The sequence below is a fragment of the Dermacentor andersoni genome, chromosome 4, assembly GCF_023375885.2.
Source record: "Dermacentor andersoni chromosome 4, qqDerAnde1_hic_scaffold, whole genome shotgun sequence".
Classification (NCBI taxonomy): Eukaryota; Metazoa; Arthropoda; class Arachnida; order Ixodida; family Ixodidae; genus Dermacentor; species Dermacentor andersoni.
In genome coordinates, this window is record NC_092817.1 from 16,073,839 (window position 1) to 16,098,588 (window position 24,750).

The 24,750-nt window shown below is 47.1% G+C and overlaps 2 protein-coding genes across 19 annotated transcripts in view; one reads left to right on the forward strand and one right to left on the reverse strand.

Moving 5' to 3' along the window:
- Positions 1-9,465, reverse strand: part of LOC126535781 (uncharacterized) — an 82,268-nt gene extending 72,803 nt beyond the window's left edge. For all 15 annotated transcript variants that reach the window (XM_072287760.1, XM_072287756.1, XM_055073417.2 and 12 more), the window contains exons 1-3: positions 9,276-9,465; positions 7,121-7,304; positions 4,172-4,296 (exon numbers count right to left, since the gene is read on the reverse strand). In XM_072287760.1, the coding sequence (XP_072143861.1) occupies positions 4,172-4,296; positions 7,121-7,197 (202 nt within the window). In that variant the 5' untranslated portion in view covers positions 7,198-7,304; positions 9,276-9,465. The remainder of the gene's footprint in view (positions 1-4,171; positions 4,297-7,120; positions 7,305-9,275) is intronic.
- An 8,535-nt stretch (positions 9,466-18,000) lies between these two features.
- Positions 18,001-24,750, forward strand: part of LOC126535782 (uncharacterized) — a 42,461-nt gene continuing 35,711 nt past the window's right edge. Inside the window, exon 1 of one of the 4 annotated variants that reach the window (XM_055073424.2) lies at positions 18,001-18,154. The gene's annotated coding sequence lies outside the window, so the exon portion shown is untranslated. The remainder of the gene's footprint in view (positions 18,155-24,750) is intronic. The other 3 variants (XM_055073422.2, XM_050182583.3, XM_055073423.2) reach the window with 3 other exon arrangements.

Consider the following 24,750-nt stretch of genomic DNA (forward strand, 5'->3'; position numbering starts at 1 on the left):
AGGCACACCTTCAATGTTGCAGCTTAGCTGCAGCTTCAGTGGACAGCTTTTTCGTGGCAAACCACTGTTACTACTGAATAAGACCGGATTTTTAGGTTAAAAACAACAGTGAGACGTTGGTTGTTACTAAAGATAGCAACTTTTCCAAGTGCATAAAGTAATGCGTATAATGTATATATAGCTCGTAGTGCAATAGTCGCTGTTCGAAACAGCGGAATTCAAATCCCTCTTTACAGAGGTATAACCAAGCCTCTGATTAGAGAATTAGGCGTAACAGCATTTGTAGTGTGATTATAGCGTCTGGCGTGCGGAGTTTCTTCGTAGAATATTGTTTGATGTTCCGGCATTCCAAGTTTAAAAATGAAGCTTTCGCACGAAGGTTTGCAACCTCACTTCACCGTCTGCATACATACATATATATATATATACATACATATATATATATATATATATATATATATATATATATATATATATATATATATATATATATATATATATATATATATATATATATATACGTATTCGTAAGATTTCCAATAAGTAAGCCTGCGGCTTTTTGTCAAGCCAACCGTCAAGGACCCTTTCCGTCGCATTTCGGAAATCTAAACCCTCGTGTCAAATTCAGTGTGAATTTCGGAGTCGGTTTATCCAATTCCTCGTGATACAATTTTGATTAAAATACGACCGACGAAACGCGTGCCTTCCCTTCGTCCTCGTTCCTTATAGAACGGCTGAAGTTACGCCGATATCCAGTTCATTTGACAGAAGCGTCAGTGAGCTCGGGCGGCGGTATGTGGAAAATGTCGATTCGTTCTCGCGACGCATTTCAAGGAAAGCGGGCAACTATCGTAAATTACGGGCGGCAGCGAGCGGTGTATGCTTTTAGACCGTTCGTCTCTGCCACCCTAATGCCGCCGCGGCGACCAGAGAGATTTACGCGAGGTTAGTGTTTACTTTCTGGAGCAGTTGTGTGTTCTTGGGACAACTACCTGTTTACAGGTGCGCATTTTATTCCCCCTCCCTTTTATCGCTGCTCAACGAGAAGCAGCGCGGCTCTTGCACCCATCCTCCCAACGTGGCCTTACCAGAAGTCGTAACAAGTTCTAGCCAGAAGTGTTTTTCCCCATTCTCAGAGATGCGGCACGGACCCAAAAGCGGTGTCTTTTCACCCGTTTATGGAGAGCGGAATTAGGAGACCTTAGAGCATACTATGCAAGAAATAAGCGTCCCATCTGCTATAATTGTGCGCCAGCAATATAATACTGTTAAGTGGGAACGCTAGACATGCGTGACAACTGCCATGGAACGGTTGGCTGACATATTAAGTTCTCTATGAGACTAGGTTACCGTGCGTCAACATTTCTCTATACGCAAATGCTTAACTTGTCAGACAAAATTGCGTGATTGCCGGCTTCATGATTGTTTATACTGCAAATATTAGTGCTGCCATTTATTCAAACTTAAGCCCGGAATACATGGAGCGAATAACCGACGTCCGAGCGACGAACTTCCTCGGGCCGCGAACGCCCCACGGCCGGCGTCCAAAAATTTTACGGCCGCCGCCGACCTGCCTATCCAAATATTTTCGTCGGGCCGCCGGAAGCGTCGAGCGCGCAGCGGCGGACGACAGCCAATCGGGAGGCGCCAGTTCCGGTCGCTAGGCATGCTGGTCTTTCGCGCGCGGGCCTTTTCTCGTCTTCTGCAACCATGTTGGTACCTGCGCTAGTGTTGATGTCTGCGCCGAACAAGAGATGAACTCGCAGGAATTTGAAGAGGCGGTAGAAGTGGCGCCTAGGCCCAATTTAACATCGGCCCGGCTGGAGTATAACGATTAACTCATATCATACCCCTTAAAAAGCGCTTATATTCGTTTCATCGTTTACCACAACGCATATGCTAAGTCTGATAACACTGGCGCCAACACGGCGAAACCGCGGCGGCGTCCGCCCGCTGTTCGCCTCATGTATTGCTATGCAGCGCATCTTCGACGTCGTGCCGCCGCGTCCCTGTTCGCCGCGCCGCGTTCGCCGTGACAATTCGCTCCATGTAGCCCGCGCTTTAGCGCATATTTTCAGTCTGTTTATTCTAGATGCTCAACGACTGAGGCACATTAATCGCTGAAGCTTCATAGTTCGAACAGGTGTATCCCGAATTCAAGGCCGACTCACTGTGGCGAAAATCGCACCTTCGTTACCGTGCCACGCAGAAGCCGGTTCCGACTAGCGCTCTGAAGCTGGATGGGGCGTCTTACTGGCCAAGACAAGCCGCTGACAACACCGGCGCGGAAATGAAAGATGTACTTTCTTTGGCTACGCCCCATCATTTCATCTACCACATCGAAAATCACCGAAGCAGGCACACCTCCGTGACGTTCCACAATAACATACGGGTTAAGTCTTCCTTGGTATTTCAATACCATGTGTGGCTCAAGTCGTCAGGACAGTTCCGGGCACCTTGAAAAGCCTACCTGGCGAAGGCCATGTCGAGGCAACAACGTATCACGCCTGCACGTCCATTCGTGTCCCGAGCGGCATGTATGTGTCGGCTATGCGCCTACCAGACTATATCGCGCGTACTTAACTTATGCCCGCCATCTGGCCGAGAGCGCGAGCGTGTCCCCGGTGGATCCAAATTGCGTATGCCAGTCGCCGCACGCTCAGCCGTCGTGACGAACACCTCCAGCCTTACCGACTGCATTACTAAACTAACCCCGTAAGTGCCTGAATGTGGCGTCTGAGACGGCACAATTGAAACTGCGAAACTTTGTGCGACGTCTCGCCGAGAAGAAGCCGTTGATTGTTTTCCATTAGTGCTAGCCATCCAGGCTGTAAAGCTTTCCTGCGCACATGAATGATGATAAATGCTTGAGGTATGCGGTGAGATTACTCCACAGCACGTGCACTTTACGTGCGGGGATAATAAGCCGGGCTCGAAACGCCTCTGACGTATAGCGGGTGCCTCTCCTTCAGAAGTTTTCTCTTCAAAGGAAATCTCTTTCCTTGGGAAGGACCATCCAAAACTTTTTAAAAGCATTTTGGTCAGCCTGCATTAATCCATCTTCCGAAGCGATTACACGAAACAAAAGCAAGTGTACTAATTTGGCGTGAACTTGTGCTTAACCTTAACCTTCCTGTGCGCACTAATCGTCATGCTGACAGTGGACGATTGTCCAATTGGTCTAGCATCTGCACATCAATTGCACTGTAGCGCAGGCAGGTACAGATAATGTGTGCGAGCGTCGCATCACAGCTGCATTTGTCGCCTCTGGGGCTGTTAGCCATTCCAATAAGAAAGACAAGAGTTCGTAAATGCTCTAATCCAGTACCCCCAAATAACCTCCGCGCGGAAGGCGCTATTCGCGCTACTTAGATTCCTGAGGTCTACGTACCTTCACGACACGCTTTAAGAACGCAGACCCATACCGCTCTATAGCGTACGCAGTTGGCTTTTTTTGTGTGTGTGCTCCTCTCTCTCCCCCTCTCTCTCTCTCTCTCTCTCTCTCTCTCTCTCTGTCTCTCTCTCTCTCTCTCTCTCTCATTTTATCCTACTTCTGACCCTAGTGCAGGGTAGCCAAACGGAACTACCTTTGGCTAACCTCCCTGCCTTTCTATGCTTGCTTTTTCTCTCACACCTCCATGCGCAACGGAGACCCTCGCCATGCGCTCAGAAGCTCATGTTTGCAACACTTACAGCAACTCTGTTTTTCCTGTTGGTTTAATGTGTCATTTCGGAGCCGCTCTAAATCGTAACTCGCTAAAACAAAAGCAGACAACTCTGTCAGATGACGAGCAATAGCATAAATGCGTATTTAAAGCCGGAAGAATGAAAGAATCTTACGGGATAAAAATGCGGAAGAGCAGTACTGTTCATGGCAATGCACGTATTGCAACGATATTACCAGCCTCACGTGCTCGCATGTCTGTGCTCTATACAGGCGCCATAAGGAATAAAAAAGAAGAAAGAAAAGAATAACGCAGGTCTTTAATGAAGCAGTCGTGCTTCTACTCTCCCCCTCCCTTCTCTTCTTTTCCTGGTACAGGTCATGCAACGCCCTCCACCACGGCTTTACAAAACGAGCAATTAAACTAAGCGGTTCCCGCGCTGCTATTAACCACTGGGCGAGCGCTATCGCCCACACGTCGCCGGCAAGCATGTCGCCTGCACCTACGTTTCTTGGTGACGTGTCTGTAGGCCAGCACGAGGATGATGAGCAGCACCACGCATACCACGAGGCCACCGATGAAGGACGCCGACGGAGTCTTACGCTCCTCGTTCGTCGAGGCATCGCTGCTGCTGCTCAGCGCACGTGACCACCGGAGCAATGCGCATGCGTGGAATGGCACAACAGAGCACCCCTCATGATGCAGAATGTTAGAACACGGGCGTGCAAACAGTGAACCCCAGAGAAAAGCAGAATTTAGGGGACTGTTATTTACGTCTGGCAACTTCGGATTTCGTTTTCGTCTAGACAGCAGGAACTAAATATAAGATGTTCTGCTATATGGCAAATCTTTTGAGGTTAGCTAAATCACTTATTTATTTATTTATTTATTTATTTATTTATTTATTTATTTATTTATTTATTTATTTATTTATTTAATGAATGCAGCGTTTATTAGAATGAAGCTGGCTCTGTGGCCTGAGTGGGAAGAGGTGGGTATTGGCGTAAAGGAGAGAGTACCCACGCAAAGAACTAGTGTGCGCGGGTGCGTGTGTGTGTTGGTTCATGTCCTAGTTTCTCCCTCTCCTGTCTCTCTTTCTCTGTTCGCAATGAAAAAAAAATTCAAGTGGCAGACACCATTTTATTCCTATATGTTCTGTTGCAGAGACACCCGTGCCATTATAACTATAACTATGCACTTAGAGCGCAACACTTCACGTGGACGAAAGAATAAACTAAGACAGACAGCGCTGTAAGCGCATAGTTAAGAATTGCCCACCAACTAGCCCAAACTTTTACAATGTAACTAGTGTAACAGCGGCATGTAATTGTGCCACTCTACCAGTAATGCATCAGTCAGGAGTGATGAAGCAGCAAAGCTGCGTTTGTGCTACGGTTCGTGGAGTCTCTATATATAATGAATATACACTATACACTATAATGTTTGTACAGTGACAAGTTACTTTGCACTTTTTATTACCCCACTTACTCAATGCCCTGTCAAGGGGCCTGTGAGGTATGTTCAATAAATAAATGCCTACGCAACCTTTACGAGCACCAGCACGCATCATCTCCGATCTTAAACCGCTCGGACACTACAGCGCTCCCCCCAAAGACAGCCGAACCCAGACGCGTACGCAGGAAACGAGTTGTCCATTTGGCGGCAACACGGTTTAAATTAAAATTAAGTTAGGGTGTTTACGTGTCAAAACCACGAGCTGTTTATAAGACACTAGCCGTATAGTCGGGGACTTCGGAAATTTGGACCGCCTGGCCGGGATTCCATCCCGCGACCTCGTGCTTGGCAGCCCAACACCCCTTAGCCACTAAGCAACCACGGCGGGTAACACGGTTTGGCATTGATCGATAACAGTTTCTCGCTGGTTGAGCTGGTACATATACTTGTGAATGAACAGAAAACCGCAAGAGTGGGCGACACTGGGCTAATTGATATCGTAATTTGTTGGGGAAACAGCGCGAGAAACTAGGGATGATACACCTATAGGTGTATCATCGCTAGTTTCCCTAGACACTGTATACAACACGAGCGCAGTGTCTTGCGTGTGTCCCACTCCTCCTTTCTCGCACTGTTTCTACTACAATTAGGGACAGAAGACGAGAAAAAAGTTTACGCGTACACAAGGGAAGAGGAAAATTGGACGGGCGCTGGACTTGCAACTACAAACTAAGGAAAATTTTACCCTCAAGGGTGTCTTCCTACGTCTACAACTGACCCATTAGACCCTTAGAAGAGATTGTTTCAGTGAACAAATATACCAGCATGAAAGGGTACTTTTTTATTATTTGCACTATTTTCCCCGCAGGATGTTATGCCATAGAAATGCCGCTTGTTGGGCTAGTTGGTTCGTACTGATACTTGAGAAAACCAGCGAAAAATTGAGACGCATGCAGGAAGGAACCAGCGCTGTGGCGTCTCTTCTTTCCTTCGTGTTTGCATCTCATTTCTTTGCTGCTTTTCTCAATATTAAATGTTATGCCGGAATGTACACTGTATTTTTTTACAGTAATATATGTTATTCTATCGCTGCCCTAGGCTTTACGATGTACGCCGAAGTAATCCCGAAAAGCATATTTACGGGAGGCTACCCAAAAGTTTGGAGAACTTAAATAGAGCACGCGAACTGCGCGTAGTACACCTTTCTGCCGCTAGATGTAGCGAGCAGAATTCCTTGCGTATCAGCATGCTAACAGCCATGAACCTGAAAGGAAGTGTTGTTTTGCTGAGTGTGATTTCTTTTCAACGAATACGGTGGACTTTAAGGAGTACACAATTTGTAGCAAGATTTGTTTCAAACTTAACAAAACAGCGGCAGAGACCCATCGTAGGTTACATGAAGCTTTCGGAGTCAAAATTAAATTACGGTGCGTGCGCGCGCGCGCGTGTTTGTGTGTGTGTGTGAGTGTGCAAACAACATCGACCTAAAAATTTTAAGTGCTCGGATACCCTGGAATTATGTAAGGTCTCTGTCGCAGAAAACGCCCTTGAGCACATTAAAATTAATGAAAGGGCGCCGTAAGGGTGCTAAAAAGTGCACACATTTCTTAAACATAAAAAAAAGAAGACTAAGGGTACAGAAAGTGTTTCGATATTCATCACACCCTAGAGGGTGTTATTTACCGGAGTGTAACAACGGATCAATTTGATAGTTTTTTTTTCTTTTATCCTTCTTTGCCAAATGGTGTTGACACGCGCTGCGTTTTTGCCGTGTAGCTATCAGTGGTAGAATAAACGTTGTAAATTTATCGTGCGTCCTGTCCATTACTTCCCTTGTATATCTTTTTCGCTTGTTGATTGTTAACCCTTGATGCGATTTTTTTTTTCTTTTTTGCATTTTCAAACTTAGTTTCAACACTCATCTGGAGTTTGCTCCCCATCTGCACCGCACGCGGGGAGGCAAAGCTTGTAGAAAGCGTAAGCATGCAGTGGAAGCCCACCTCTCGGGCTCCGAGCTCTCGAGCGATGGCCTGAAGGATTCGGAGACGCCCTCCGGGTGGCGTCTGCTGGTCACCATGGTGACAGACGGTCAGGGCGTTTTACCACCGCAAATGCATGACCCCCGCGCTGCTGCGGCTGTCGCTCGTGCAGCCCTGCATCGGGCTAGGATCGCGGGAGGCAGTCCTGCATCACGCGCACGCGGAGACATTCGTGAAGACCCACCTTGCAGTAGCGACCATCAAAAGAAATATGCTGCAAATGAACCGAAGCCTCGGCCATTTGGAATCCATTCGCCTTGAGGACCGAGCGCCAGCAGGCGAATCACGATATGATGAAAGACAAGTAGCAGCGCTACTCGTGACTTACAAGCATTCATTAGAAGAAAACAGCCATTGTGTTCGTTCTAAGAGATTAATTTCCTTTAAAGCACCAGACTAGTGACTACATCGTTTATTTTTCTTTCTTTCTTTTTCTATCAGCATGGTGGTTGTACTCATATGAATATATATCCATTGTTTTCTGCTAGTATTTTGTTTCTTTTTTTGTATTTCCAAGTAGGGCTGGTGACTGGTCTTCTAGCGTCCCTAGGCGGTTGGCGCTTAGTCCACAAGATGCATCAAAGGCATATTAAGGAGAACACCTTAATTTGTGTACTAAAGAGAAAAACGAGTTCAACTGCATCAGCGAAACACGTTTGTACGGCACCGAAAAGAGGCCGCTCTTACCACGAGAACAAGACGGCAAGACGAAAGAAGAGGCGGCAACGCCCGTTCGCCGTTAAGTCAGATTTTGACGACTTCGCTTCGCATTCGATTAATTATTTATCGTAAAAGACAGACTACACTGTATTATGAGAGAGCCAAAGGCTGAACTCGCAAAGTCTCGACAAGTTTGCTGCGCTACAATGGGCCAAATACGAGAAAGTGCTTTGGCCTTCGTTTTCTTATTAATCAGCCCCTTATACCGCGAAATTTGCAGAAATATAGCTTTTAAAGGGTACTTAACCAGTCGAAACTGATTTAGTGTTTGTTTAGTGTCCCTGTAAATTAACCAGATCTGCAGAATACACATATGATCGCAAACAGGTCAAACTTATCGTAAATGGATACTGGGAAACCTGAAACAACACAAACGTGAGGAATGATGGCGACGCTATTTTGATGTTCCCTCATCGGAACCCCATGACGTCACAAATCTTAGCAGCATCTGCTCGAAGCTGCCTATGCGTCTTGTGATAAACAAGATTATTTTATTCGAAAACAAGCGTTTGATCAGAATACTATTGCGGATTTATCGCGTGATAAAAAGTGACCCATAATTTCACGAAAACACCACATCAGGGCTGAATTCCACTCAAGTATATCTATTGTATACTGGTACTCATGGTAAGGCTAGAATGATTAAAGATATCTGAAATTCAGCAAGTTGCATCTAATACAAGTGATATCTGATACTCCCAAATCGTTTGCTAGACTATACTGTTTGGCATGTAAAGAAAGTTCCCTGTATGAGAAGCCTCCACAGTTGTAACTCGAACCTGTCAAACCTACCACGTCAGTACGAGAACACCCGTTCCGAAATGAACATTTCCTCCTTTCCTTTATTTAGGTGGCGCAACGTGTTCAATTCGCAAAAACATTTAACAGATAGCGGCGCCTAATGCAGCTTATCTATGTGTTGTCCTACAATAAATCGGGCTACTTCTGGGCTTCAATGGTAGCAGCTGCTTTCTTTGCTGCTGCTGCGCCATGGGAGCATGGCTTATGGTTTGAAACGTTACACTTCTAATTGTATCCAAGCCCTTAGTTCCCACTTTGTACCAAGATATATCTTCTGGCGACGGTGCCTGGTTGTCAGGTTGTTGCAATTCTGTCGCTGCCTTCAACTTGAGACTTGCGACGATTGACGTTCGGTCTAAAGAGAAGAACGCTGCGGAAAACTCTCGTGAAACGATCAGCGACTACTAGGCAAGAGCTCTGCTTCTTCCCGCGAGCTCCACTGGCACACAAACTAACGCGAATTTAATTGCTGTACAATTTACGCCGCCGCGTCTTCGCGGCGAGCACTGCTTTCTAGGAAACGCTTCCCCGTGCACGGTCGTGCGCGACAGACATTGCAGCTGGAGTGCACGCGAGAGCGAAGCTGCGAGCTCACCTTTCCGAATGGGCCGGTTGTGGTGGTCCCTTCGGGTAAACGAGCCTGTACCTAATTTTCGGTCACGTGGCGATGACGACACGTTGTTCGGCGTACCGATGGGGTCGCGAGGGGGGGGTGCTCTTCGCCGGCGCTCTCGATCGACGCTGGACTGCGGCCGCCTCGCGCTGCCGGTGGTGCACCGACCCCCGCCGCCGAGACGCTGCGCTCTTTGCGTCGTCGTCTTCTTCCGTCTCCGGAACATGACTGGCGCATGAGCGTTGACGAGAAAAAACAATCAGAGAAAATAATTTGGTATAAAAGGTTATACGTCGTGAATCCATGCGTTTAGTAAGGGGCGTTCCTCGACGCACGAGAACAGAACTCTGTCACTTCCCCGGCGTTCCTACAATGGAAGCCGTCATTGAAGAAAGAAAGAGGAACCACGAAAAAAAAGACGTGTATGCTCTTGTTGTTGCGGCCTCAACACATGGCTCATATCTACGAGGGGTATTGGACACCCTGGATGTAATGTAGAATGCGCACAACAAAGAACAAAAGAAGTCAAAAACATATGTGGTTGCCTCAAAACGTGGCCCACACCCACGGGCGAGACTCACTGGAAGTAATGAAAAGTGAACCAAAAAAAGAAAAAGCTAAAAAGCAAACAATCAAAAACGAAACATTCGGCAATTTCAGCGTAGCAAAATTTTGAGAAGGCTTAGTCCTAAAAAGAGGAAAAACAATTAAGTACACCCCGGTGACCAGGCGCCGAACATCATAGACATCATAAACACCACAATCATGATGTATCATGAGTTCCCGGATATGCCATAGAAATTTCAACTCTAAGAAGGCGAAAAGATATTTACAAACAAATATATTACAGGCGAAAAGCAAATAAAGAAGATCACGCGGCTGTCAACAGGCCGTTTGCGCCAGTATATGTACAATAGCACTCTCAATGCAGTCTTCACCGACGATGTCTGCGTACCCGCCACCCACCACGTGGTCGGTGCCATCTACCATCCAACTCAGAATGCAACTCCTGGCCGGCTACTTCAGTACGAGGACCAGCGCATCCCTCTGGCATATGATCTCGATTTGTGTGCAATGAACATGACTATGGAATGTACGTACAGGGCGTTTCACGTAACATGAACCAAGGATTTTAAAAAAGTGGTTAGCCGCTGCTGAATGAAACCAACGGCATATCGCTTGCCTTCATGTGGGGCTCCTTACAGTATTTCTTTTTATATTCCGCCTAATTACTTTATTATCTCAGAAGAATAATGCATCTTTTTATAATATTCACTTTAGAACCAAGTGCTTTTCGTTGGGTTGTGGAGGGGGTTTAGAAATGGTCAATCCAATTTTTCGTGGCAACGCACATGGTGCGTAGTGATTTCTTTCGGCATTTAAAGAAAGCCCGCGAAATATGAAATAAAACCACGTGACTGCGCTCGTGCGCTATCGTATTGCAGAGCCCTCAACCGTGCGTTGAGCCTATCGTTTATCAGGGGCGAACGGCGCTTCCTTTCCGGGTGCCACTGCCAAAGACGCTGAGCACTGTGAAGCCGATGCCTAGAGCCACGGCCGCTTGCTTCGTCACGGTCCGCGCGCGCAGTTCTTTCGTACGAAGCGCGGCTGAGAGCGCTGCAATACAATAGAGCATGAGCGCAGTCACGTGGTTTTATTTCATATTTCGCAAGCTTTCTTTAAACGCCGAAAGAAATCACCCCGCAGCACGTACGTTGCCACAAAAAATTGAATCGGTCGTTTCTGAATCCCCTCTACAGCGCAAAGAAACGCCCTTGCCCCTAAAGTGAACATTAAAGATTTTGTATAATTAATCTTAGTTAATTAACTAAATAATCGAAATGTAAAATATACTCTAAGGAGCGCCACATGACGGCAAATCATATGCCGTTGGTTTTATTCACCTGCTACTAACTACTCTTTTTTTTTTTTTATCCTTGTTTCCAGTGACGTGAAACACGATGTATATCACACAGCAAGTTATGCAAGGTTCAGCGATGCCCAACACACAAGCAACCGTGAACACGGACTCACCTGAAGCGCTTGGAAAGATGGGTCAGACTCCTCGACTACAGAAAAGATAACACAGCAGCGAACACTGCTTGCAAAGTAGAGTGAGCGTGTAGGTGCGTTTAAATCAGGGGTACAATCAGGGCTCGATGGGAACCAAAGGGCAGTGGGTCGCCTCGCATTGGGTGCTCACGAGAAGACTACAAATGAAGCTGTGCAGGGTGATATGGGCTGGACTAGTTTTGAAGTGAGGGAAGCTCGCAGTAAAATTGAGTATGAAGAACGACTGAGGAATATGGGAGAAAGTAAATGGGCTGGGAGAGTGTTGAGGTATCTGTACAGGAAAAACATTGATTCACAGTGGAGGAAAAGAACTAGGAAGCTTAGCAGCAAGTATGCGGCATGTAGGGTGGGCAACACAGCAACAAAGAACGTCAAGCGAAAAGTCAGAGAGGCTGAAATAATCTCATGGGTGGCGGCGATGGAAAAGAAACTTGCCATGAGTAACTACTTAAGAGAAAAAATGAAATCAAGAAAGAAACAATTTATGATAACTAAAAGGGAAGCTCATTACTTTTCGAAGCGAGATCGGGATGCCTTAGAACACGCACCTATAAAGCGAGATATAAGAAGGAAGAAGAAGCATGCGCTTGCTGCGGTAAAGCTAGGGAAACTATGGAGCATGTTTTATTAGAATGTGAAGACGTCTACCCAGCGGTGGATTTAGGCACCACTGGTCTTCTTGAAGCCCTTGGGTTCAGCAAGAGCAGTTGAAAAGTAAACATGTACGCAGTAGGGATTAGTAAGACGCGATTGGAGCATTGGTGGAAAAAAAGTAGGGAAACTACAAAAACGGAGTCGTACAAAAGCACAGTTCGCTATAGGGGATCAGTAAATTTGGTTGTGGGAGTTCATAGTGTTTTTTTTCTTTTTTTATTGTTTGACCTAGGTAGGACATTAGGCAGCATAATAGCAAGAGCTTGGTGGCGCAATCCACCGCCCCGTTCCAAAGGGGACGCTCATAACATCAATCCATCCATCCATCCATCCATCCATCGGTGCACTGGGCGCCCAGGCACGCGCGCGGCATCGGTATGTGCCGTTCACGCTTTTGGGAATGTAGAGTTACCCTATAGGATCCCTTTAGGGAGCCTATGGGGTAACATAGCCTCCTTAAAGGCAGCCCATATATTAACTCTGTGCGAGTGCGTTGCTGAACCTCCACTCAGCACGGGAACGCTTCCACACCCGCACGTTCGCTAGCGGACCCGGAGGAGATGCGCAATTTTCTTAAGAAATAAGGCTGAAGAACCCGACATTGTTAAGTTCAGTTCAGCTAAAGGATCTTGTAACTGTTCAGCTAACCCCCATCCACTGAGCGAAATATTGCCACGTGGAACGCAAGTACTCATTCGTACAGAAGACACATCCTCCAGATGGCGGACACTTCCAAGTCGCCGTAGTACGCAACAGGATTCAGGTTGTATTCGGACAAATGCCAGACGTGCTACACGGGCGCTTGCCCTGCAACAAAGCACCGGATGTGGGACTTCTCCGGTCCAGTAGCCAGTCGAGCCCTCGACCGTGCTAATGTGTCATCGTATGAGCACGGGATTGCAGCCCCGCCATAAGGCGCAACGCTATTCGGGGGGTCCTGCAGTCATTGTGGAATTACGCCCGTGAAGAACAAATTCTTGCCAGGATTTAGTATTGCTCCTTTTACATATTCGCCAGTTCTACTTACATAGACCTGCGTACTAGCAAGTTGCATACTAATAAACTATCACGTCTTTTTTTTTTCATTATATTATATTGTACGAAAGACATAGAGGTAGAGATAAAATCTTTATTGTTGCTCAGGAGTTGATGAGCAGGTTGATGAGTTGATTCCGCAATAGAGGAATTAGAGACCTGTCCAAGGTACAAAGAAATCAGCCTCAGTTAGGTTGGTGAACATTATGCGATGAACATCAAACAGCACGGCCAAACCCCGCCTTATACATATGCATTAATTTCCTGGGCACAAGAGTCAGCCAACATGTACAGGACTAATTAAGAGTGTTCATGCCACATTTTCTAGCTTCGTCTGGGCTCTGTAGCGAGGTACTTGCGAGTTATCTTGTTGCTCTGAAACTGTGAATGATAGTAGGAAAAGTACATTTACATCCACGACGCTGGTGCGCATGAGGTATCGTCCCCTGGTGGTCCGAAGTCGGTTCCGCTGACAAGTGGTGCCGCTTGTTAACTTTCGAGAAATGGTTAACATATATTTATGTAAGCCGTTGCGCCTACCGTTGCACGTGCTGCAACTATCAGGGGACGAACTCACAACGGGTTTCTTTCGTAACATTCCCAAAGCTTTTCGTTCGTAAGTGCTATCTCTAATTGGCCGGCCGCGTCTTCGCTAATGATATGTCGAACACCACGATTGGCTAGCATCTAAACCTTACAAGCACTTTTTGCGTAAGAATAAAGGTGGGAAGTAGCGTGTACAGGCAGCTTTCGTAACGTATACGTCGTTCAGCTACGCCTTCTTGCGCGTACGGCAACAATAATGAGAGAAGACCCTCATAAGCTATCCTAAGTTAGAGCAGCAAAGCTTTGAGGTAAATACGAATTGCCCTAAGGATCATCCTTTCACTGTAGAAAAGTTGCTTGGCCCACAAAATAACACGCTATTACTGAGATCTATCTAAAAGCCTTAGTCTTGTTTAGTGACGTCTATATATTAATGTATACGGGGTGTTCAAAATTATGCTTTATGGTTTTCTTGAAATTAGGCACTGGGAGGCAGGCGAAGACCACCTGCGCAAATAACTTATGTGGCCAGGTGGGCACCTAAGTGAGATTATAAGCTGTCAGTAGCCCACTTAACTAATATTGAATAATTACCTTTTTTGTTGACTGCAGTAAATGGGTATGTTTGTATTGAAAAGTTAGAAGCAGTCGTGTTTCTACACAGGATTAGTTGGAAGAATTCTTATAGCGTGTCTGCGCTCTGAGATATGCGACTACAAATTTTAATTGTCGTACGCAGGCGAGTAAGGATCGGCGCAAAGCTCCTCCCCTGATGCGGCGCGGCTGTTGCGTGCGGCGTTTAGTCTGACAACAAGGCGGGAGCATAGGCAAAGGTGATAACTATTCCCCTTTCCCTCTCGCCTGGCAAAATCAAAATATGACTGTACGGTGTGACGTGCAGTTGTTGCTCTTGATTTCAACTTACAATATTTAGCAATTAGCAGTCACTTTACTTGCTTAGCCCAGGCAAGGACCATGCCCACTCGTCTAGTCACCATTACGCACTACCTCCGGCTTCTCCACTTGCGCCATTATCTCGGCATGGCAGCTGCAGCATTTGTCATACAGGCTGGCCGTCGTGTGCTACGACAGTGGCTCCATGTTCTTAGATTTTTTATTACCCTAGCCGAGAGAGGAAGGGGGACAGTTATCGTTGCCAGTGCCTCCGCCCCGTTGTCAAACTAAACGCCGCATGCAACAGCCGCGTCACATCAGGGAGGAGCTTTGCGCCGATCCTCACTCTCTTGCGTGCGTAATTGTGCGAACGACAATCAAAATTTGGAGTCGGATATCTTGGGGCACAGACACGCTAGAAGAATTCTTCCAACTGACACTGTGTAGGAGCACGACTGCTTCTATAAATTTTCGATACGAACATACCCACTCTCTGCACTCAACAAAACGTTTGTTATTCAATTTTAACTAATTGGGCTGCTGCCAGCGATAATTATCATTTCACTTCCTGTCTCTCTGGACACATAACTTATTTGCACAGGTGGTCTTCGCGTGCTTCCTAGTGCCTAATTTTAAGAAAACCATAAAGCTTAATTTTGAACACCCTGCATGTGTATACTATACGTATAATGTAAAATGTATTTAATGTACCAGTGTAATAATACTAAGCGTGTGCTTCTGGGTGTCAGTGTTTTAATTTATTTTTCTACTATTCATTAAATTGACCGACGGACTTTTCTTATTGCAGAAACTGCAGAATATTATGCATTTCTTTATATTAAACATTTGAGCACGTTGGCGGAATGGGCTTTGTTGCCAGAACATTCTTTCTTTTTTTTGTATCGCCCTATGTTATCATCCTTTGAATATGGAGCACTACCGTTTGCGGAGAGACCTGTGACGCACTAATTACCAATCTTTAAATTATCATCGAAATAAATCGCTAGAGCCTAGGTAACAGAACAATTTTGTTTCTTTTCGTTTTCTCGCTTCATCAGTTGTTCGATTACAAAGAAACAATATCAATGTAACCATCGCTCTCCTCTTTCTGCCTACGCTATATACGCATCTCAAAGCCTCGAAGTGGTCGGTGGCGGTCGGACTTTTACCGAAGGCGCCGATGCAAAGGGCACCTGCCTTTTGGGTAACAGAGCAGCGGGGCGCGTTCGGCAAGCAAGTCACACCCTTAAAAGTGAATAAGGGTGTAAATTGGTGTGTAACCCACACCCTTACCATATTTTTGTGTGTAAGGATGTAAGTTATAGATCAATTTGCACCATAATTTGATTTTAAGGGCGTAGATTATTTTTCAGTGTATACTTTAGGTTTTTGAGACGCACGTTCTGTCGCGCGAGAGCTTTGAGGCATCTGAATGTGCCGTGATGGAGCGCTCGGTAGGAACACTCCTTCTCTTCTTTCACCACCCTCTCCCCCTGTGACGGTGGCGGGAGAAGAAGACAGCAGCGGCCTTCCACGCTGGCGCTCGTGCCGCTGGAGACAACACACGTGCGACGAACTGGCTTATATATATATAGCCACCTACACTACCGTCACATATGTGCTGGTTAACGGTTCTAGCTGTTTTTTACCGAATCATGCACTGAAACAGCAAACCCTACATAGAGGTACTCACTGCAACAAATATTAGCCTTCGCGCGCATCATTCCTTTAAGGAATCGACTATATCCTTCTAGAACAGTTCGGCTATTCGCTCACGTTGACAATCGTCCTCTATGGCTTCTTCAGTTCTTTTTTTTTTTCGTTCTTTCTTCCCCTGGATCCTAATATAACTGACCTACCCAACAAAGCTGACAGCCCTTCCCCTTCTACAGAACAGGTTCTCATTGCTCGAAACGAGTAAGTAGCTTGGAGAGTAAAAGAGTACCTTCTGTGGACGATAAAAATGGTGTCGTGGTGAAAAGCTTGGTAGGCGCTCTGGCAAGGAACAAGATCCAATAAGTAAACATCAATGTTTGCGTGCAGTTAATTATCACTTAGGTATTTTGTTCTGCTTTGATTAGATCTTTTACAGACGACAGGAAAATATAACAAGCCTAATTGACGTTAACATTTCAAGTATGCATGTTGAAAGTAGAGTTAGAAATGCACCTATTGGTTTCGATTGCTTGCTTGCCTGCGTGCGTATACCATTGCGCATGCCCGGGAACGAGCACATTCGTTCGCGCCCACGTGCATGCCCTACACACCTACTCCACTGTACCGTTTGATTTCTACCATTCCAGGAGTGGCGGATTCGTTTCCTCGCTTGCTACGCAACGTATACGCCCAACGCGGCTTGCCGGAAGTGGTCCCAGAGCAGCGACACGCAAGCGGCGTATATAGCTGGCCCGAAATGAAAAAAAAAATTTGAAAGGATGTACAGCTCACGCAACCCGTTCGGCAACCGCGAGCGTGTTTCCCAAGCGGTAAATTACCCGCAAACCCGCTTCTCCGCCACTTTCTGTTCAGTCAAGCATGCTGCGGCATGGAGTTGGAGCGAAGGGGCTCCGCGTAGCCATCGACAAGACGTCTTTGTGCGCGCTCCGCCGGCGCGTGGTCCGGAAAAGGCAATCCCGCCGCATCACTGGCCGTAAATCCGGCCCTGACTCCAGTACCACGACGAAAGGCCAGCGCCCCACTGTGAGCGGAAAGAATGGACAAACATCCACTCACGGATGGCGTAGCCTGGAAGCGCCGCCGCTGCTTCAAAGAGTGCGGCGTCGGCGCGGTTACGGGCGAATCGTGTTCCGGCGAGACTCATTAGAAGCCGCGAGGTCGTCAAGCTAGCGCCTCTCTCAGCAGCATCAGGCTCGCTAACGCGGCCCTTCTTTAAATGGCCACCGCTGGACTCCTCCCGCTGTCTCCGCGAGCATCACTCTTCTTTATCCCTCTTTCCCCCTTTTCCCCTCCTTTCTTTTTTTTGGGGGGAGGGGGGCGGCTACCTAATCGTTCTCGCAAGTAACTCCGTCCCTTTCCTAAACTCCTTACTCTCTTAAGTGCACACGCACTGCACCCCCCCCCCACCTCGTTCCCCTCTCATCCCTCCCTTTTCCGCTGCAACTATGCTCCGTGTAACTAAAATCGTGCAGGGAGTTTGTGGAAGCCCAATCTGCCCTCAGTCAATCCTGAGCCAAATTCGCGGAGCCTCTTTTTACGCGCAAAGCACTCGGTGATTGGCAGGTCAAATCGAAAGTCGCGTCGCTTGCTACCATTATCGGTCAAATCGCGCAGCCTGGTCACTCACCGTTAATAATATAACGTCACACGAGCGAATAGGTTCGCGAGTGCGATCTCTCGTCAGCCAACGGCTCGATAGTTCCCACATCGCTGCACGGTATTAACGGCGAAGGAGAGGCATTAGCATGCCCACCTCCTTGCTGAGCGAGAGCCCTCCGGGTCCAAAACCCTGTGCGGCGGACCCCAGCTGTCGCGAGAAGCGAGTTCCCCGCGTCGTTTACGAGTCTCGTCACGAATAGCCATAAAAACGGCCGCCCGGCCTCCGCGCAGCAGCGGCATCGTCAGGCGGCGTGAAGTCTCGCACAATCAGCGCGCTGCGCCGAGGAGCCTGCCAAAATCGGGACGCAGCCGCGGGTGAGCAGGTGAGTTGTGTGCGGCCGTGGGCGCGCGCGGGGACCGAGCGAGACACGCGCGCCGACACACGCACCGAGGGAGGCGAGGATTAGGAGCGCGCCTGGAAGCCTTGCTCCGGATCGTGATCGTGGACTTCTTTTTTTTTTTTTGTCTTTTTATCTTCTTTGCCACCGCAGCTACGGTTGCTCGGATGTGGAGAAAAGAGGTAGCGGGCAAATCATTCATATTAATTTCCTGGGCAGGCGATTGTAATTCTTGAGAAAGCCCCGACGTAGCCCCGTTAGATATGTCAGTTTGCATTCAACGCCCCTGCTCTGCGCCGACGAAAAAAATATAGGAACATGGCACGTGACGGCGCTTGAGCGAGATACCTGGTTGTGGCAGGAATCGCGTGGCGGGCGAACTTGTTAGCCGAGGTGAGGTACGAACAATTAAGGAACAAAAAGTTATGGAACCTAAGCAATTCATTGTCAAATGCAGCGTTCTTTTTGGACATAGCTCAAGCATATAAACAACTTCGTTAACTCTTTCTTTTCGGTGGAACACTTTGTGGAGGCGACCAAAGACCTCATTTTAATTCATATGTAACTTTGACAGTGAATTAATCGTCTGACTCCGATCCATGTGGCAAACGCTCTTCACCGACTTCGTCATCAGCTCATGGGCATGTTAGTCATTATAGTTTTCTTTAACTGATTTCCTGGTAACATGTCCTGACTCTGCTTTGTACAGAATGCATTTGCGCAAAGCGAGCCCAGTTTCGTTGCAGGATCTATAGAAAAGCCAAAGCACTCGAAAGAACCTATTCTGGTCTTTGTGCGTCACGATCACACCGACGATTAAAAGTATGAACCAGGAAAACACAACACATAGAGCACCATAGCGCTTGTTGAAGCTTTTCAACATGTACCGACTAAGCTTACTTTTTACCCTTCTACACGTCACATGTTTTGAAGACTTGTTCAGGCTGTTTCAAAGTCGTATAAATAGTAGTACAATCTTGAACAAGGTCTGTAAGAAGAAGAAGAAAAAGCACGGGTCACATGTTTCTTTCTCTCATTGTCCCATGTGGTGCAGCTAATCTCGATGGATCTCTACAAACTTTCCTAATTTGGGACATTGAAGTTATTTTAGTATCATAGGAATGCTGGCCAGCCTGCTTTAGCACCAACTCCAAATTCATCAAGCTTTTCGTTCGCAGGATCAGCTTACAAACACAAATTACGAAAAAAATAGCACTTACGAACGAAAACCTTTGTTAATACGAAACGATGGGCCGAATTCACAAAACTTTTCACTCCTAAGAGCTGTTCGCCATTGGCTTGCCGCCTTCGTCAATAATGTGTCAGACACCGTGATTCCCACTTGCTTTTACGAAAGGTTCTAGCGAATAGAGCATTCTTGTGAATACGAGCCCTAGATTTTAGTAATTACGTTAGAACATTCAACTACTTCCGCTCAAAGACCGGCATGAAACTATATATATGCTAAAATTTTCAAATTATTCCGATGTGAACTCGGAGGCTAACTTCGCAAACGAACCATGCAGCCTGGCATCTTTCTTTTTTCTATTAAAAATATCCACTCATAGCTTTCATGTTCGAACGACAATAGTTTAAACTGTCAAGGGCGCTTGTTTCACAGCTTTCACCTTCGCTGCGTTCAATTTTACCCAATGCCAAAGAAACAAGTATATTCCATCAGCACGACGGAAAGTAATGCATGCGTAAGAAGTGACGCGCAAAAAAAAATAGTAATAATTGCACTTCGAGAAAAAGTTCGAGTCAATTTTCCCCCTTTTATGTAGTGTCTCAGCTATGGGCGTGCGATGCACTTACAGTTCACATCTGAATCTGAACGTCTATGGTAGAAACGTTGTGCTGCTGGGAGAGCATTTTAAGCACATGATGACATCTCACAAGCAGCAGCTGTTCGCATCACAATTAGCGGCGAATCTAGGAAGAAAAATGGCCAGACCGGGACCACTAGAATTTGTCCTGACAACGCCAATACAGCTCAAGCCATTAGCTGTGATGTCATCTGTAAGGAAGAGCGTCTACCAATATAACAGATACTTTTTTTTATTACGCCAATAGCTGACCGCTCCTAGGTTTATTAGTTTATTTGTAGAAAATATAAATGCATTCACGCCATTTTGTGTTCTTCTCTTTCAAACGAGAAAAAGAATTCCATGGAACTTCAACGGAGGAGTGCGAGGCGAATGTTTGCGCCCAGGAACGGACCGGCGTGAATGCCATCATTTCATCTTGTTGCTGCAAATGAAACAGTTTTAAAGGTGCTAAGTTAGTGCAGGCAGTGGTCCCGAAACTGCCTTCCTCATCCAAATACAACGTGAGCTTTCTTCCTTTTAATAAAAAAAAACAGCGAACTCCAAACTTTGCCGAAGCGACCCGCGCATCGCTTGCTTTTAAAGCATGTTCAAAAAAGAAAAGAAAAGAAAGGGGAGGGAGGAAGGATATCACTCTCCGAGAAGTCGCGGGCAAAGCGGAGGAAAATCGCACTGACCGAATTTCGCTTTTCCGCTCAGCCGCTGCGACCGCGTTCTAATGCACGGAGACACGTTTTGACAAACCGGGCCGAAGCGGTGAGGGAGAAATAAGTAATAGAAAGAAAATGAAATGAATAAGCCAAGAAACAACAATAAAAAATACAAGGAGCACTCCTGAGGTTCAGGGCCGCGACGAGCAAACTAAAGGTGTTTAATTGCATTGCCAACAGACGCCACATGCTTTACGCAGAAGCCCGCCGAGCGAATCGCATTCGCCGGCAAGCGCCTACAAAAAAAAAAAAAAAAAAAAAAAACAAGGGAACGAGGAGAGAGTGAGGGAGAGAGATGAGTGAAGCTTAAGCTTGACAACAAAAGGACAGACGCTTGGCGCCGTTCTGCGCAAGCAACAAAAAAATAAAGACTAAAGTACAAAAATAAAGGAATGAGACCGTGGAAGGGAGATGAAAGGAAAGGGGAGCAGATTTGCTTTCAGGCACGCGCACACAAAGCAGGCTAAAAAGAAGAGAGCGGGAGGGGAGGGAGATGTCGTCGTAGACCTGTCGCGACAGCGTGTACGGGTGTCCACACAACCGCGAGTGAGTGAGAGGGTGAGTGAGCAAACGAGCGCGTTCAAGCAGCAGCGGCGGCGGTGTCAGCGGTGGACTAAACGTTCAGCAGCTGTAATACCGTGCAGCAGTGCGGAGTCCACAAGGAGCCACTGGCCGATCAACGATGCGAGCATATGTTTCTCCGTCCAGGAGAACGCATTATGTGATCGGTCGAGAACAACGCTCAGGTGGCGGTGCAATGTTCACAGTGCGCGCCTTTCTTCGCACGAGGTCGTATAGTCTCCTTCGTCTAGAAGAGAAAATTAAAGCAGTTATTGCGTATACGTCACAGAGAACTACACGCAGGGTGTCTGCGCGTGAGGGGAGCTGGACCCCATGAGCCACGGCCAGGGGGCGTGCTCTCCAGATCAGACCGAGCTGGCACCGCGAGCCAGCGCTGGGCAGGAAGGATGTGGTAGGGTGGGCTAGGGTAGGGGGTGAGTGCTACGGATGAACGCTGTAGAGTTTTGGCGAACCCACGCGGCGAGAAAGCGGCATGCAAATGACGGAGCTCGATGCATGCTTGAGGAGTGTTCGTAGCCAATTGATACGTATTACAGCGAAGTCTCTTATATGTATCTTAAATGCGCGCTTTTCATCGGAGTTCATATACATTCAAGTCTCCGTAAAGTTTTCTTCCGTGTCTTCTACACTGACGATCAAATGAACGTAAATTTGACTCCGTAATGAGTCACAGAACTACGTTGATGAGCGATAGAGAGCACTGACGGCACAAGAACATTCAATCGGTGATGTGGCAGCTTGGGGCTTCAGTGACTGCGCACCTATCTTCCCTGCATGCTACTATTGTAGTTTCTATGTCAAAGACAAGTTTCTGGAGTACTTGTTATAATGGATAAACAGCGGTCGAATAAGCAATGTCGGTGAAGCGAAAGATTTGACGTGACCCCTTGTCCTGTTGTAGAAATGTTGTCGACACCGACATCCCTTGAGCGGTCATTATTTATGACTTCAAGCTTCCGTGCACCTGTGAATCTCTGTCTCGTTTGAATTATTATCATGTAGACTTTCCCAGATATAGTCTACTGTGACTACGTAACTCATGCAGTCGTGCTGCGCAGCTGCTGTAGCAGCGCCCGCGAGAACAACAATTACCTTCAGTCTTCGAAGCAGAGACCACCAGTAACGCATTTCGAAAACCCGCTATGCCTGTGCTTAGGGTCAGCTCCACTCATGTTCCGTGAAGGCTGTATCGTACTGAGGAAAGGTGTACGACAGTGAAATCGTTGAGGCCTGCCAAAGCACACCACGTGGGTCAGGTCGCGGTCGCAGCGCTGTCGAAAGCAGTCAGTTTTAAAGCGATGACCTGCATATGGCTCCTCTTGGGAGCGGGCAAGTTTATTAGAGCGTAAATACAGCATTTCCAGTACGAGGACAAGCCAGTGACAGGAGGACGAGGTCAAGTACTCCTCCCGTGTTTTTCCTTCTGTCCCTGCTCTTCAAGTCCACTAATTATCTGACTGGGCCGGCACCGGTGAAACCTCTTATGGCGGTTTTCGGGATGGGCTAACCGCGCTCTCCAACAGGCACAAAGACAAGATGCATGTTAGTACAGTGAGCAGGGGCCACCAAGCTGCGGCGTGTGCCGCTTCGTTTCCCGCCAGTGACTCGCGGCCAGGAATCCAGACGAAGTAGGGTTCGGGAACTTTTGGGCGTTTCCATGCTTGCAGGATTTGCGGGGCTTTCGTGGATATCCTGCCTATTTTGGAAATTACGACACGCGGATTGCAAGTCGCTCAATATTACGGTATGTTCGGTGCAGGTGGAAAAGGCCAGTGCTGTCTCCACCTCTTCGGCCGTGTCCGGATCTCTTCTGAGTACTGCGGCAGCAGCCTTCTTTTCACCGTGGGTGTTAATGGCCCTTATTGCGAAAGCCAGTATCGTTGGATAATTTGCCGCATCCGTGTAACTTGTGTTATGGTCTGCTGATAATTCTTGTGTTGTGCTCGTGCTCCTACACGTCTTCTTTCCTTGTGAACGTTTGGGGTGAATATTGCAAGGTACTGGTCCACTGAGATTGAGCCTCGTATTTGCGCGGGGAGTCTCGATTTGTCGCTCGATTTGTCGCCCGATCTCGCAGTTGCCTCCACATCGTAACCTAGCTGAAACAGCATGGTTCTGCCAGTGGGAGTCAATTTGAATCCTTTAACCTGGCTTGTTTTGTGCGTTTCTGACAGTTCCTCCCACATGTTTTTGCAGGCCGAGTTTGAATAATGTTGCCGCAAATGCATTTTTGTGGAATTACCAACGCACTCTTGGTAGCTTTCCTAATCATGATGTATTGTTTTTCAATTGCCGTAGTCCTATGGCAAGGTAGAGAGTGCCATACGCGATCAGGCTCGTGATGTGTGCATGTACGATACGCAGCGTGTCTCGTTCTTTGAGAACGCGTCTAATGAGGCGCGTCAGTTTGGTCAGCGACGTTAGAAGTGTGGGGAGTGTCGCGGCTCCCAACCCGTCCTTGTGCATGACAAGGCCGAATTTTCGCAACGACTGCACTAGTGGTTAAAGCAGACGTTTGGGTGAGTTGGTAAGACATATATTTGAAACAAAACAGCGCGGTTTTCACAGCGCCCGTCCGTGTCGTTTCTCCCCGCTTGTCCAGGTGAAAACCGCGCTGTTTTGTTTCAAATATCCACTAGTGGTATTTCGATACCATTCAGTGTTCGGCTTGGGTCGGATTGTTCGTAGGTTTGTGGTCTGCCTCGAGTTCTCGCCTTGAGCACCAGCAGTTCCGATTTCTCAGGGGCGCACTGTAGTCCGCATTCGTTCATGTAACGTTCGATGCGATTTGCTGCCTCCTGTAGTGCGTTCTGTTGTTGGCCTGTAGAGGGTGCTTTGGCCCATATTGTCCGCAAAGAAGGCGAGAGTGAACCCTTATATTTCCTTTAGTTCTTTGGGCAATTACGGTTCTGCGATGTTGAAGAGAAAATGCGAGGTGAGAAAGAAATACAAAGCAGAGCCGAATTCACAAAGATTCTCGTTCTATTGCAACTTGTGTAAACTTGACCGCCTCTATTAATCTTGCCTGCCGAGAAAATTCACACCAGTAGAGTTTTTCAAAGCTGTTTTTTTTTTTCCTTTTTGTTATAGTTTTGTCCGTACCGCATGCACTGGCCGCACCGCCGCAATTTCAACATATCATGTCGTGCCTACCTTGTCTATGTGGTATTCATAGGAGAGAGAGAGAGAGAAATTTATTTACAGAAAGGCAGAGAGGTCGGCCTGCCTTTCTGCCATTTATAGGTGAATAAACATGTCCCTATTGGAGAGCAGCGCATTAACACACGTCATTAACCGTGAATCATTCCAAGTTTGTGGGATGCTACACGTGCCGTTTGACCAATGCAAGTGATTTACGACGCATGCTCGGAGTGATACATCAGTGTCGACAAAGGGACGAAGACTGCCTGAGTAAATGATCGCTCCGCGCCACGCATCCTAACAAATCAGTCCACATTAAGAC